Source organism: Phascolarctos cinereus, unplaced genomic scaffold (assembly GCF_003287225.1).
Source record: "Phascolarctos cinereus isolate Bilbo 61053 unplaced genomic scaffold, phaCin_HiC Scaffold_2;HRSCAF=192, whole genome shotgun sequence".
In the NCBI taxonomy this organism is placed as follows: Eukaryota; Metazoa; Chordata; class Mammalia; order Diprotodontia; family Phascolarctidae; genus Phascolarctos; species Phascolarctos cinereus.
Genome location: NW_027555625.1, coordinates 312,139,289 through 312,155,072, shown reverse-complemented (window position 1 = coordinate 312,155,072; position 15,784 = coordinate 312,139,289). Strand labels below are relative to the sequence as shown.

Genomic DNA, 15,784 nt, shown 5'->3' with positions numbered 1-15,784 from the left:
TCTGAGATGGAGAGAAGTTTAAGCAGCTTGTTATAGTAGAAAGTGCTAGATATGATACCAAAGGACCAAGGTTCAAACCTTAGCCCTGACATTTACTAGCTGTGTGACCTTGGGCAAGTCACTTAATATTGCAACACCTCAGTTTATTCACTTGTCAAGGGAGCTTAATGACACTTATACTGCCTACATCAGAGTATAGAAAAGTGCTTTGTAAATCTTTAAAAAACATAAATGAGTTACTATTAGCATAGAATGTTAGTGCTAGAAGGGACCATAAGGACTGACCATCTAGTCTAATATGTCCATTTTTCAAGTAAGGAAACTGAGGCCTAGTGTGGTTAAGTGATTTGGCCCAAATCACACAATGGGTTAGTGCCAGGTGGAGCTAAGAACTAGAAATCAGATCTGACTCTCAGACTTTCTTCACCACCCAGCCTCCACTCAGAGTTCTACTAAATCTCTTCCCTGCTCTGTAAGGAGATTCTGGTGTTCTGGGCTTCAGAGCCAAGAAATACTAATACCTGCTTGGAAGCCCTATGCTGGGTATATATGGAACTTCTGCTTTCAGGACAATATGGGCAAGGCTTAGCATACATGTGTTGGAATGAGGGAGGAGAAAAAGAACATTTTTCTAGGTCACTTTAATGCACGGAGGGCTGCCCCTCCCCAGAAGAGAACTGTAGTTTTACTCAGTGGTTCATGGAATTAAGTTGCTTAATTTTTTTTCCAGAGTAAGGAATAGGGTTATAAGTAGGATGGACAGCTGTACCTTTTCCCCACGTTGGGTAATTTATAGAGAGCTGACAGCACTTTTACTTGGGGGGGTGGGGTGTGCTTCCTGTCTTGATAGGGGCAGATGCTATAGCTGAACTTTCCTACCTGAATCTTCCCCTCTTTCCTTAGAAATAGTGAAACATCCTACTTGCCCCTTGGGGGTCTCATCCACCCATGCCTTTACTACCCCATCAAGCTTTCCATCTACCCTCCCAAGGGCAGCAGGCTTTTCCTCCTCAGCAGCCTCACTTTCAGCAGCAGAAGAGAAACCTTGAGATATTTCTAGGGTATACTACTTTACCACCCCTTGCTCCCAATGAAAATGTTCCCAGTTACGGCTCTTGTGGGGATGGGGCAGCAGCGGCCAGCAGCTCCTAAAGGCTGCAATTAAATGTATATTCTGTACTTCTCTCTGCCTCCTTTAAACCTTTATGGCCCTTACAATTCACACCACAGTAATAGCCTGTAATGGTTTCCCAACTTCTCTTTAAAAAAAAAAATCATAGCTATTTGTGTAGCTGTTGACTTGCCAGGACAAGATTGTTGGAGGTCCAGACCACATTAGAGTGAGTCTATGGAAAGAACATGAGCCTTGGAGTCAGGCAGGAGGCCTGGGTTCAAATCTAGTAACCGTGTAAGCTTGGGTACACCACTGTCCTCCTCTGGGTTTCAGTTTCTCATCTATAAAACAGAGATGGCCATAGCACTGTCATCTGCCCTGCAGTATTGTTGTGACAAAAGCACTTTTTAAACTTTTGAGTGCTAAAAATGTGAGGCATTGTTTATAGGATATGATGAGTCTTTGTGCTGGGCGGAGAGTGTCCTCCTACCTGATGGTTACTCTACATGGTCCACTTCTTTTCTATCTGACTTATTGACTTTAAATGGCAGTTATCAGGATTTACCAAGCACTTTTCTCATGGTAAGTCCGTGAGGGTGGTAATACAAGCATTTTTGTCCCGCCTTAATAGTAACTGTCATTTACACTGTGTTTGGACAGCTAGGTTGCACAGTGGATAGAGTGCTTGGTCTGTCAGGAAGACCCATCCTACTGAGTTCAAATCTGGCCTCAGACACTTACTAGCTGGGTGACCCTGGGCAAGTCACTTAACTCTCTTTGCCTCAGTTTCCTCATCTGTAAAACGAGCTGGAGAAAGAAATGGCAAACCACTCCAGCATCTTTGCCAAGAAAATCCCAAATTAGGCCATGAAAAGTTAGACGTGGTGGATAGAGCACTGGCCCTGATGTCAGAAGGACCTGAGTTCAAATCCGGCCTCAGACCAAATACTTGACACTCACTAGCTGTGTGACCCTGGGCAAGTCACTTAACCCCAATTGCCTAAAAAGAAAAAGTCAGACATGACTAAAAAACAATGTAATAACAACACAGTGTCCAGTACAGTAGCACTTTTGGACAGCCTGTATGTATAGAGTTTCAAGGTGTACAATTCACTTAACATTCAGTGTCTCACTGATCCTTATAACAACCATAGGAAGAAGATTTCTCGTTCAGTTGTTTTTCAATTATAGTTGACTCTTCATGGCCCCATTTGGGGTTTTCTTGGCAAAGCTACTGGAGTGGTTTGCCATTTCCTTCTCCAGCTCTTTTATAGGTGAAGGAACTGAGACAAACAGGGTTAAATGACTTGCCCAGAGTCACACAGCTAAGAAGTGTCTGAGGCCAAATTTGAACTCAGGAAGAGGAGTCTTCTTGACTCCAGGCCTGGCATTCTATCCACTAGGCCACCCTACTTCCCCAAGGAAGGAGCTAATACAAATATTTTTATCCCTATTTTACAAGTGAGGAAACTGAGGCTCTGAGAAGGTAGAACTTGCCCATGATCACACAGAGAGCAAGTGTCAGAGTCAGGACTCTCCTGACTCCAGGTCTAGTTTTCTTTCCACTATATATGATGCTTCTCTATTTGGAAACTGATGTGCAAGACAGATTAAATGATTTGCCTAAAGTCATACATCTAGTCAAAGCCAGGGTTCAAATGTAGGTCTTATGGCTCCAACTCCAGTATGTATTCCACTAAACCATGCTGTTTCACACACATGTATGTATATGTATAAGTTATCTATCCTGTTATTCATTCAACAGCTTTTGAGCAATTAGTATGTACAAGGCAGTGGGGATATGAAGATGAGTATTAATTTTATGCTCCCACTAGGCTATAAGTTCTTTAAGGACAAAGGCTTCTACTTCATCAATATTGTTACATATCCATAGCAGGGGTCTTGGGAACACAGATACATAGGCATAATCGCTGGGTAAGATTCACTCACTCTAACCCCATCTTCTGCTGTCAACAGAGGTCTCAGAGTATATGCTCTAGGAGTGCCTGGATGTCTTGCCTGATCCCTCAATGTCCAATTGATTGATTTGATGGGAATTGGCCTTGCTCACTGAGGGAAGCTGGTTCACAAATCCAGCTCAGAACTCATTCCTTTGTGAAAAGACTACTCCGAGCCAGATGCCCTGAGGTTATAATAAAATGAACTTTAGAAACCATTTCTGGAACCGTGATTATTAGGGCCCTAGACAGTCTTTCTGAAATACCTCTTGGTAAGCCGTCTCAGCTGGATATCATACAGAAACCCTCTACGGTACTTTGTGAGGAGAGACGGATTTCGCAGATAGCATAGGATTTGGCCCTTGAAAGGATCTTAAAGACTGTGAAGTTTAACCCTCTCATTTTAAAGACTAAGAAAACAAGACCCAAAGACTTGTCCATAGTCACAGAGTCATACGTAACAGCTAAAGAATTCAAACTCAAGGCTTCTGACTCTAAACCCAGTTCTAGTTTTTATTATGCTACACTGCTTTCCTCCAGTGGACTGCCTTGTGAGGCACCTTCAGAGACTCTGGAAGTGCCAGAGGAACTCCATTCTTAAAAGGATTCATTCCTTTCAATGTCCAGCTGAGATATCAAGGGAGATTCGTCTTCAATCAGGTCAAAGCTGGCCCCCTTGTGGGCTGTAGGAGAGATGCAGCAGAATGGATTGCCCAGTTTGGGTTACAAACTCATAGAATCCATCAATAGGAATAATAATGTGAAAAACACAGAGATAAATCCCACCTGGTCCCTGTCTTCAAGGAGCATATCAGATAATACAACTTAGTCCTGGAAAAGCTCTCAGGATGTCTTCTAGTCCAACCCCCTGCATCAAGACATTCAAAGTGGTATTGCCTCCATTTTACAGATGAGGAAAATGGGGCACAGGGTGGTTAAATGATTTTCCAAAGTCCACAAAACTAGCCAGTATCAGAGAAAGATCAAAACTCATTAAACACTGTTGTACGATAACCCGAGAAGACAGGGGCTCCTCAGTGGGAGGCCGTGACCCAGTGACACTTTCCAGTGGGAAGAAGGCGGGCCCCACAGTACGCTTTTTCCTAACATGTTAGATTTATTGAAAAATTAAAATCACAAGCTCTTTATATAAATACACTGACATTGCTGCATTTACAAGGCATCCATCGTTAGGCTGTGCACAGGATAACCAGACAGGATAGGTGCTGGAGATGGGGGAGCTTGGGATCCATGGCTGACAGGGTAGAAAACAAATAATAAATAAGACAGTGGAGAAGTAAGCTGGGTGGAATAAACAGCCAGGGCAGGAGGGCACTTGCTGCCCACCCAGTCTGTGGCACGAAGATTGCAGCAGGGCATTTCCGGGGGACCATCCTCTGGCCGCCGAGGCCCCAGGGCTCTCTCTTCACCCCTGCTCTGGCTAACAGCTTGTCAGAGGAAGGAGAGGGGTTACTAAAGGGAGCCAAGCTCCTCGGGGGCAGATGGGATATATTCCTCTCTTCAAGGGGTACGAGTGTGAGAAGGTGGAGAGGAGGCCAGAGCTGGCAGGTTAGGGCAAAAGAGCCTCTAACCCAACTCAGGAGGGATTCAAAAGGGTTCAGGGTGAAGGTAAAGGACAACAGAGCTGAGCATATGGTAAAGGCGGGACATGTCCCTTAACACAAAGGTGGAGCCAAGTAGTGACAAAGGTAAACAGGTAAGAGGAAGGACGGACAAAAGCATAAGCTCCCCGTCTATTCTGTTCTTGGAGCTCTTGCTTTCCCTCCCTCTTGGGCCTCTTTCTTCTTCTTAGTCCTTCCCTGTTTCCCCATATTCCTTCCTGCTCTCTGGGCGCTGTTGGGGCTGACTGCTAACCCAGCAGATGCTAAGAGCTGTCTGTCTGTCTGTCTGTCTTTCTGTCTGCCAGCCAGCAGCCAGCTTGACCATGTGCCTGGGAACAAGACCTTCCCCGAGGGCAAGGGGAGTAGGTGGGCCCTAATCTGGGCTGGCGGGCTGGCTGGAACAGGCCTCTCACATCACCTTGCCATAGCCAGGAGGGGAGCACGAGGGATCTGGGAAGGAGCATCTGTTTGATGTGGAGCTACGTGCACTTTCACACGTGTGAGACACAACACAGAGCTCATCAGAGCCACCACTGTTCTCAGTTACTTGGATCCTGGGCACTCTCCCTTGGGCCATCTTTCTACTTGGGCTCTGGGGGTCCTTCCCCTAAAGCATCACATTGAACTCAGTAACCAGGAAGTCCACATAGTCCCGGTCCTTCATCTTGAAGGCTTCAGCAATGATGCGGGCAGCCTCCCGATGTTCTTTGCCCCGCATTGTCGTGCCGTTCACCTCCAAGATCACATGACCCACCTTCAGCTTCCCACAGTTGTGGGCAGAGCCGCCTCTCTGCAAAGAGGAGACACGGGACGAGGATGTCAGCTCATGATACCCACGGCCCTAGACCAGCCACCGGTGGCTCCGACAGACCGCAGGCTGGATTCACCTGGCCTCAGACTGCCACAGCCAGGAGCTGAGCTTACTCTCATTAATTCTTATTTACATGCACTTGAGTAGCTACCAAGAATGCCTTCTGCATGTGTGTGGCAGCTGGCACATGTAGTAATGCTCACATACAAATGCAAAATGGCCCCTGGACCCAACACATGCTGTGCCAAGCTATGGGTACACCTAAGCAGAGCATAAAGATCATATTAAATATCCAGGTGGCTGAAGCCACCAACCCATTCTAGCTTTATAGGCTTGTTTTATCCCAGACTCCCCTCCCCACCTAGCTCCAATGCACAGGTAGTAATACATGCAACTCCTCGCTTCCATCTAAGGTCTCTCTAAAACCAGAGACTGAGTCTTTATTCTATAGCCCTAAGCCTCTGGTTCATGGTTATGCACCCTTCCTGACTTCTAGTAGGAGGATGTTTGTGGGAGGGCTAATGACAAAGGTGAAATCAGTGGTGTTCCCAGATCACATCTTTGGTAAACTTCAAAGCACAGAAATATTTTGGATACAGCTCTAGTACTGCTTTGATCAAGATACCACTATGGAGAAGAAATATAGGAGAGAGAGTAGGGGCAAGAGGTGGGGTGAGGCTAAGAGTCCTGGAGCCACTTAGAATTCTTAACCTCCTGATGTTTTCTGGAATTTGCAGTGCCATCACATTGGTTGCTTGGGAGAAGGCAGGGAGGAGTCACGTAGCCAAGTCTAGGGGAAACCAAAAAGGATTCTGCTTTTCTCAGATGTTGCTTCTTTCCATACCTGGATGGTTACGATTCTTGGCAGCGGCTGTCGAGTATTAGCACCACCCTCAATAGCAATACCCAAGGTGGCCGCGCTCTTCATCACTCGGATCAGAGAGGATGTGGGCTCCAGGAGGCCAGGCTGAAGGCAGAGGAAATGTTATCATCCCCAAAGGCTGCCCCTTCAGTGGGTCCCCTAAAGGTCTTGGTTAGATTTCCTTTCTGCCTCTAAAATTGGACAGTTTGGATTCTTCTAAGCTTCCTGGCCCTATCCAAGGATCGTAGAGCTGGAAAAAAACCTTAGAGTTCATCTAATCCAAACTATTTGTTTAAAAAACTCAATCACTTGGAATCAGGAGGACCTGAGTTCAAATCCGGCCTCAGATACTTGACACTTAATAGCTGTGACCCTGGGCAAGTCACTTAACCTTGATTGCCTCACCAAAAAGGAAAAAAAACAAAAACAAAAAACTCATCCAGTCATTCAACAAGTATTATTAAATCTGCCATGTATAATGCGTATAGCATGTGGAAGGGATACATACAATACAGTCTTCATCTTCAAGGAATTTACACATTACCATAATGAAGAAACTGAAGTCCAAGGGAGGTCAGTGACTTGTCCAAGGCCACACACAGCAAGGATTAGAACCCAGGTTTATCGATTCCCAGTTTTTGTGTGTTTAAATTACTTATTACATGCTGAGCTCTTTTATAGGGGACAACCCTTATGTGGAAAAAGCCACCCAGAAGCAAGTGCAAGCTCAGATGGACTTACATTCTCATCCACTAGAAAGAGAAATCCTGATATCTTTTGTCACCACTCAGGGTGTGATAGAGTTTGGGCAACATTGGCAAACTTGGTCTCTAGTTTTGCCAGCTATTTGGATCAATGTGTAATAGGAAGAAGTTCTTTAATTTTCTGATTCAGTGACTCTAGGGATGGGGCAAGGCCAGCATGTTTAAAGATGGGGGGGAGGTGATGAGGAGGCCTCTATGACTGGGTGCCTTCAAGGCAGGGTATGGCAAAACCCTATCTGTGTTGTTCAGGCACAAGATACATACAGCTGCTGACCAGCTCATGCCTCTCACACCACACACATAGGCTGGGTTGAGAACAAGGTCAACCATGACCCCTTACCCACTGGCTTCTGAATCACATTTAGGAACCCCCTCCCTTGGGCAGACTCCACCGCCTCCCCATCCCAGAACACCCCGGAAACCCCAGGGTGGAGTCCAATCCCCAGCCTGCCCTGCCTAGGAAGCTACCTCATATCTATTCCTCACCTCATGGTCTATTACTTACCGGTTTGGTGGCTGTCTCTGCTGCCCCTTCGTTCCGGGGGAGGTCCTTGCTGCCTCTTCCTTTTATGGAGGCCTGCTGTCGGCCCTGGTCCTTGCTGCAGGCCTCTGCCTCCCCAGTGTCCACGCCACTGTCTTCGCTGAGAGTCTGCCCACTGTCTGATAGTTGGGAAAGGGTAGAGGCTGCTGGGGGTGACAGCGGGAGAACAGCTGTTAGCAGGAAGGAAAACAGAATATGTTGTCAGGAGGCTGCTGAGGAATACCTATGGACACTGGGCCTCTGAGTCCCTTCTGCTCTCCACGTGGAATTGGACATAGGGCATAAGTAGGTAAACAGGAGGATAAGGATACTAGTTTGGGCACCAGGTTAATCTAGGAAATTTTAGTTTCTTTTCAAGTAGCTCCCGTGAGACTCAAAGACCCAAAGACTGGTACAGGGGTTTTTTGACTCAGGAGTCACAACAGGGAGAAGCCACAGCAGCCATGCATTGGCAGTAGTGCCCTTTGGACAGTTAATTAAATATGAGATATACAGTGCTATTCCAGGCCCCTACAACTATACTCACTCCAGATAAGGCCATTAAAACTGCAAGAAGACATCACTTGGTGATGATCCATGATTCAGTTTACTGAAATTCACTTACGCTTTACTTGCAAGGGTATAAAGGCAATTGAGTGTCATTCCTTTCTTTCTCTCCAAAGGTCTTGACTTTTATCTTGCTACTGGACTTGGAGGATTCAGAAAGAGAGAACAAGGCTGACAATTTTGCACAACTCTGCCTCAACTAAAATCCAATTCACACACAAGTCAAGACATCCCTATGATGTCACTGGTCTTCTTAGAAAACAAAGGACCACCACCACCACCAATGGTGCAAAATATACTCCCAATATCCCTTGCATTGTAGAAGGGTGGAGAAGGCTCAGAAATGGTTACCCTTTGGTTATTGGCAAATACCACTTCTATGTGGATCACTTGAAAATCTCTATCTCTAGATCTGAGCTCTCTTTGACCTATCCAAGACCCTTACCTCCAATCACCTGCAGGCTATGGGTTATCTGTACATGGATACCCCTCTAGCACCTCCAAATGAACATATCTCAAACCAGGGATGTGCTAATAAATGTTTAACAACCAGCTCTTTGAAAACGCACAACACACTTTTAAGTTTAATCTTCATTATTAACATTTTCTCTATCACTTTCTTAAGTCGACAATGCAATCAAGCAAAATGATAAATCAAGCCCAGCTTTGTCCAATTGTTTACCACCCTCCAAGGTAGAAGCTTAAGCTCATACTGAGAATTTAATGACCGGCTCTCTTGCTTGACCTGGCTTTGACACATTCTTGTCCCAAACCAAACTCATCTTACCCCCTAAATCAGGTTTTCCTTCTGATTTCCATACTTTCCATAACATATGTCAATGTCAGTTACTCACATCCATAACCTTAGCATTACTGTTGATTTTTCCCTTTCCTCACTTCTATCCTATCCAATCAATCAGTTCCAGGTCCTAAGGATTCTAACGCTGTCATCTTTCATATCTTTCTTCTCCTCTCTATTTCAACTGCTGCCATTCTCACACAGACTCTCAGTATCACCTTCTATGATCTCCTGTGTCTTATTCTCTGCTACTTTTTCCTTCATGTAATCCATTCTTCATCCCACTACCAGAATAATCTTCCTTAACATCCTGCACTTTTTGAAAATCTTCACTGGCTCCCTACTGTTCTAAAGAGTAGTTCATATTCCTTTGTTTGGCATTCAAGGCCCTCCATCATCTGGCTATTTTTCCATTTTCTTCCTCCTACTACCTGGAAAGATCCTTGAGGGTGAAGATATTGTCTTAGCTCAACTTGGTGTCCCCTAGTGCTTGGCACAGTGCTCCTGCACACAGTAGGCACTTAATTAATATTTACTATTTTCATTGTGTTTTATTTGACATCACTCCCCTACACACAAAGTGCTTTAGCCAAAATGGACTGCTTTATGTCCCCAGACACGCTTGTGCTTTGCTCACACTGTTCCCAGGACTTGGAATGCCTTCCTTTTTTCTTTGCTTGTTGAAGTCCTTGTGCTTTAAAACCCCACCCCCCAAGCTACCTCTTCCATGAAACTTTCCCTGATTCCTCCAGTTGATAGTTTCTCGTCAGGCTTCCCCTACCCTTGTTTTCTGACTCTTTAATGATCTTTTCATGTATTTTTGAGGTGCCTAGGTGGTGCAATGGATGGAATACCAGGCCTGTAGTCAGGAAGACTCATCTTCCTAAGTTCAAATCTGGCCTCAGACACTTCCTACTTGTGTGACCCTGGACAAGTCACTTAACCCTGTTTGCCTCAGTTCCTCATCTGTAAAATGAGATGAAGAAGGAAATGGCAAACCACTCAAGTATCTTTGCCAAAAAAAAAAAAACCAAAACCCAAATGGATTCACAGAGTCAGACACAACTGAAACAACTGAACAACAATACTGTATGATCTGAGTTGGTGACATCTCCTGACTATTCTATATGCAATTTGAGGGCATGAACTATTATCATATGTAAGCTCGGTATCTCCCCCAGTACCTAGCACCGGGCTCTGTGCACAGTAGACACTGTTTGTTGTATTGTATTAGAAATAAATAAAGGGGCCCTTTCTGACACTGTAGTTCTGATATAGTTATGCCCCTGAGGGAGAAAAGGTCCCAGACAGTGGTTGCAGAAAATAATAAATCACATGTTTTCAGGTGTCAAGACATTATGGGAAGTGGTCTGGGATTAAACATGGTGAGAAGCAGGATGAGAGACAGCAAGAGGAAGACAGTCTTGCTCCCTAGTCAGAGCTGGAGGCCAGAGTTGGAATCTTGCCTTTCTGAGGTAATTAGAGTTCAGAAACAGGATCCAAATGGATTTCAATTGAATAGGATTCCTTCTTCTCCAAAAGCCTGCTAGCTAGCCTAGAGAAGCTTAGTTTAGGGTGGAGGTTCCTAATCTTTTTGTGCCATGGATCTCTTTCTATGATCTGATGAAAACTAGGGAATGCTTCTCAGAATAATGTGTTTAAATGTATAAAATTAAATTACAAAGGAAACCAATTATTTTGAAATACAGTAATCAAAAAATATTTTTGAAGCTCATAGACCAGAGGTTAATAACTCCTAGTTTAGGGGGTCATGGCGGATGCTTCGAGTCTGGACCCCTCTATTTCATTCTTGTATCTGATGCTGAAACTGATCATTTTTTTCTAGATTTGAATTTCCCATCTGAAAACTGGGAGAAATCACCTTTCAACTCTGAGGCTAATTGGGAAGGTTTATGGATTAGTGTCTGATAGTTGCTCAGTGATCTAAGATCGTGTTCTTAACCTAGAGTCCATTAACTTAAAAAAATGAATATTCTGAGAACTATTTTAATATAATTGGTTTCCTTTGTAATGCATCTTATTTTACGCATTTAAAAGCATTCTTCTGAGAAGGGGTCCCTAGTTATCATCAAACTGCCAAAGAGACCTCTGACAGACAAAAAGGTTAAAAACTCTTGATCTAGGGGTAAATGGTTACTAAATAAGTGCAAAGTCCCACCAACTGCCTTCTATTACCATCTATTGGCACTGAAGACCCCTCTAAGCTAGCAATGACAGGTCAAACCACAAGAGGGCAACATGGCCCAACAAAGCCATGATTTTTTCTCGACGTCCTGGGGTGAGGGAAATCGGAAAGCTGGCAATGAATGGTTGTGTAGCTGTTCCAAGACCTGCCTTAGAGGGGTATCAAAAGTCACTTCAGAACCTCTCCCTCTCAAAGTGTTGTTGGACTTTCTACTTCGAAATTCCTAGCTTTGCCAGCCATTGAGACAGCTTGTCTTAAATGCCTGGGCTCATCCCAGAGGTGTGTCACTGCCACCCAGGGAGGAGGAAAATAGAGGTGATGGTCTAAGACAGCTCAATATTATCTCTCCAGACACACAAACCATAGCACAGTGTGTAATATACTGTAGGAAGGCCATTTCCCTTGCTCTTTTCTCCTTGTTATTTTGAAACTCATTCCAAGGTCAAAATATGGAAAGCTCCCATTTATCCAGGATGGCTGGGGAAAGGTAATTTTTTTTTTGGTTACTGTATGTACAACTATCGATACACTTCAGGCACTTTAATAAATACTTGATTGACTGGTTCTTGGAGAAGCCATTATATTACTGGTTGGGTAATTCTGTTGCTAGTACAAATTGCAACCCCTCCTAGCCTTAGAAGATGGCCTTTATGAGCTCCTGTGGGGCTGGCCCACCAGAAAAGTTTCCAGCCTTAGGCCAACCTGGGGACCCTCTCCTCCGCATTTAGCTAAGCTGGTATCACCAACCCGTACTCAAATCCTTTCTAGCTTGGTAGGACCTATCAGAACTAGAACACTACTTTCAGAGCCTTTGGGTCACCTTTATGCCACAAGGAGGCAACGGGGTTAGACATCAGTGGAAGATAGCTTCTCTGTGTGGGGAAAAGAATATTTTAATTCACAAGATTCTTGTGAGAAGCAAATGAGATAATGTATGCAATGCAATTTGCAAACCTCAAAGAATCATAAGTGATTATTTTTTCTCCAATCAGTGGTGTGATTGATGTAGGGAAGTTCTAATGTGAAAATTCCCTGTAATTCATGTAAGTTGGAAACTCATCTATAACTCAAAGTCTTAGAGAAGTGCCTGAAGCACAGATGAAGAGGTTAAGGGACTTTGCCCATGGCATCAGAGGACATATGCATGTGAAGTATGTTGTCAGCAGGACACAAACCCGTCTTCCTGATTCCAAAGCTGTCCATCTGGCCGATCCACCATGCTGCCTCATTATTAATATGGATTACCAATTTTCAAACAAACGGGATAGAATCAAATACACTGAATGCCCTTGGGAAGAGAAACTTGGAGTCACTTAGTCCAGTGCCCTTATATTACAGATGGAGAAACTGAGGCCCAGAGAAATAAAGTAGCTTTCTGAAGGCACATAGCTCACAAGTGGCAGATCTGGGATTTGAACACAGTTCCTCTGACTTCCAAGTCAGCATTTGTATACTGTAGTGTACCACACTGCTCCCACTAAAAACTACACTGATTATAATTAGATCACTTAAGAAGCTCCACTGAAATTTATTTCTGCATTGCTTTTCAGTCAACAATGATAATTACCACTGAATGGTAGGAGTAGAAGACAGAAAAGCCAGACTTGAATCTTTACTGGCCCAAGGGCCATAGCCTGGAAAAAAAATTTTTTTTGGTGGAATAAACCCCTAGTATCAGCTTCTTTCTTTGTTCTTTTCTCATAAGAGTCAATGGCAGAGAAGCAACAGTGGACCCATTCTTAGTGGGTAGAGAGAATTCTGGATCCATGACAGACTGGTGGCTACTCACCTCGAGTCTGTGGCAGGGCCCTCACTTCGTTCACGTCTGGTTCACTGTTTGGCCGGTGTACTTCCACCATGACAAAATGATGATTCATTCCTGACTTGGGACTGGTCTTATCAAGGGGAATAGGGACAGCAGGAGGAGAGGGAAGAGGAAGACTTGGGAGGCTGCTCCCTGAGGAAGCTTCAAGGGACGTGCCCTTCAGATGAGTTGGAGATTGGACCCTGGGGAAGGGGCCTATTGGGTGCTGGTTGACAAATGAGAGGTGTGTATCCATTGGTCTCTTCAAGCTGTGATTGGCTGGAGAAATGGTAGCATAGATGGGGCTGGCAAGAGACCCCTCTACAGAGGAAGTGGCTCCAGTGGATGGGGTGCTGGTTGTGTCCCTCTCTGGCTGGCCAGTTGGTGAGCTAATGTTGCGGGGTGCTGTGAAGAAAGGGCCCGATTGAGAAGACTCTGAAGAAGGGTGTTTGAGATGGTCTTTCCCAGTCTTTCTCTGTTGAGGAACAGAAGAGTCAAGGGACTGAGCTGGAGGAGGTGGTGGTGGAGGCTTGAAGTTGGGTGGTGCCTCAGGATGAGAGGCGACATCATCCTGCCAAAAAATCCAGCAAGAACAGAGGCCATCAGACTCCATCACTAGATCTGGGAGAGCCTTCTTTTGTAGAGAGACTCAAGAGATGGGAGGTTGTACCAGAACCAACCAAGATCCAGGCTGGAATTCTGTCTCCTACAGTTGTCAGGGTTCTATCAGCCACGTGATGAGGCCTGCTTGAATAATGCAACACCATAGTGGAAAATCTGGGTCATCTCAGCTGCTGATAGAAGACTGACCCCTGCGGCTTGGATCTTGGCAAGTATCTTTGCAGACGGTATTGTTACCTAATAGCCTCCTCCTTTTGGGAATCTCACTAAGTCCTTGGCATCAGCAATATCCTGTAGCAAGGAGTCTTTACAGACTTAATTACAGGCAGTAGGCAGTATTAAAAAAAAAAAAAGACATTTCCTTGGCTTTGCTACATTCTAAGGGATTAGCTTATACCAGTGAGGAGCACAGCGGGAGTGGAAAAAGAGAAAATGAGCATACAGGTGACATTATCCTTCAACTCTACACAGAGAAGCCCAGTGGCTTGCAAACAGAAACAGAAGAAGATATAATAGATAATGTGGGATGGCTGCTGTTAGGGCAGAGGGAAAAACAAGATAGAAAAAGATACAGAGTTATGCAAATATAGGATTTACAGCCAGAAACGACCATCTGACACAGAAGGTTAGAGCTGGAAGGGACCAGAGAACATACAGCCTCTGAGAGAGAAAGCCCTTCCCTAGACCCCTTAGGGAAGCATTTGTCCTAATCCCCTCACTTTATGTACTGAGGACACTGAAATCCAGCAAGGGGACCACAAGCTGCCAAAGCCCCCACAGGTATAAAGTGGCTACACTGAGGCTGGGGCAAAGAGCAGGGCTGGGACTAAAAACTGAGACCCAGAGCCCCCTTTCGTCATTATGCCAAATGTATTTCATGAAAACCAGGTTACATGCCTGGTATAATTGGGTTTTTGGGGGTTTTTTTTGCGGTTTTGTGTCAACCTACAATTTCATCAGGGTGGGGGATTCCAGATATGGAAACTCCCTCCCCTTATCCAGATCTGCTCCTCATTTATAATTTGGTGCTTTAGAGAGCTGCCCAAGGGCATTGAGGGGATAAGTGATTAGTCCAATTAGTCCAATTAGTCTATGTCAAAGATGGTACTTGAACCCAGGTCTTGGGGGTTCTAAGGCAGGTCCTCTAACTCAAGTCTGATCCCAACTATCTGTGCTACCATGGGACAGTCACTTAAACTCCCTGGGCTTAAATCTCCTCCTCTATAAAACGAGAGCGTTGGATTAATTGGCCTCTGAGGTTAATTCCAGCTTTCACCTATGAGCCTACACTTTTTGGTGACATGCTGCTTCTCTGTTAGTTCTTTTTTTTCCCCACTTGGAGACAAATTAGGGTTAAGTGACTTGTCCAGGGTCATACAACTAGTAATTATCTGAGGCTGGATTTAAATTCAGGTCTTCCTGATTCCAGGGCCAGTGTTCTATCCACTGTATCACCTCACTGGCCCTTCTGCTAGTTCTTAGTGGCCGAAATGTCCTATTCCAATGAAAGGCCAAAAGAGAAGGCAGAACATCTTACCAAGGAAACATCTGGCAGAGCATTGATACTGCCCTGGATTACTTCTCCAGTCTCTTCAAGGTCCAGAGTATTCTAGAAAGAAATGAAAAAGAAAGCAGTCAGCAAATACACACTGAAAAGAAGAAAGCTGCTTGTCCTCTGGGAAAACAACCCTGTCTTTCTGCTGCTTCAGTGCTATATCATGGCTCCTCTCCTTTCACTTCCATCACTCCAGCTCAAAACAACATGTGGAGGACTTTTTTTAAAATTTAGCCTATTGATAAAGTGAGCACTGGTTGCTAGCCTTCATTTCTGTATGTTTCACTAAATCAGAATTCCCTGTTCCTGAGAGTTAGGTACCACCCCTTGAGGATGCCCAAGTAGTATATATCTCCGTTAACTTCATGTGTTGTTCTCATCCCCCGCTGTAAAGGGTGAGGCCTCCCTGGGCCTTGGCAATCACCTATTCAAATCAGTGCCAGATGTTTGCTTTCTGTGTAATTGCAGCCCAAATGACATTATGAAATGTCAAAATATGTCCTGGTCCATGTCAACAACTGAGGTAAAGTCAGAAAAATGAGCACCAAGGAAAATGAAATTAATTCACGACTCTCCAAAAG

The 15,784-nt window shown here is 44.7% G+C and overlaps 1 protein-coding gene across 1 annotated transcript in view; it reads right to left on the bottom strand.

The window, feature by feature from the left end:
- Positions 1–4,170: 4,170 nt before the first annotated feature.
- Positions 4,171–15,784, bottom strand: part of WHRN (whirlin) — a 133,364-nt gene continuing 121,750 nt past the window's right edge. The window contains 5 exon segments of the mRNA XM_020990625.2: positions 4,171–5,484; positions 6,350–6,472; positions 7,637–7,818; positions 13,013–13,598; positions 15,186–15,257. Coding sequence (XP_020846284.1) covers positions 5,302–5,484; positions 6,350–6,472; positions 7,637–7,818; positions 13,013–13,598; positions 15,186–15,257 — 1,146 coding nt within the window. The 3' untranslated portion in view covers positions 4,171–5,301.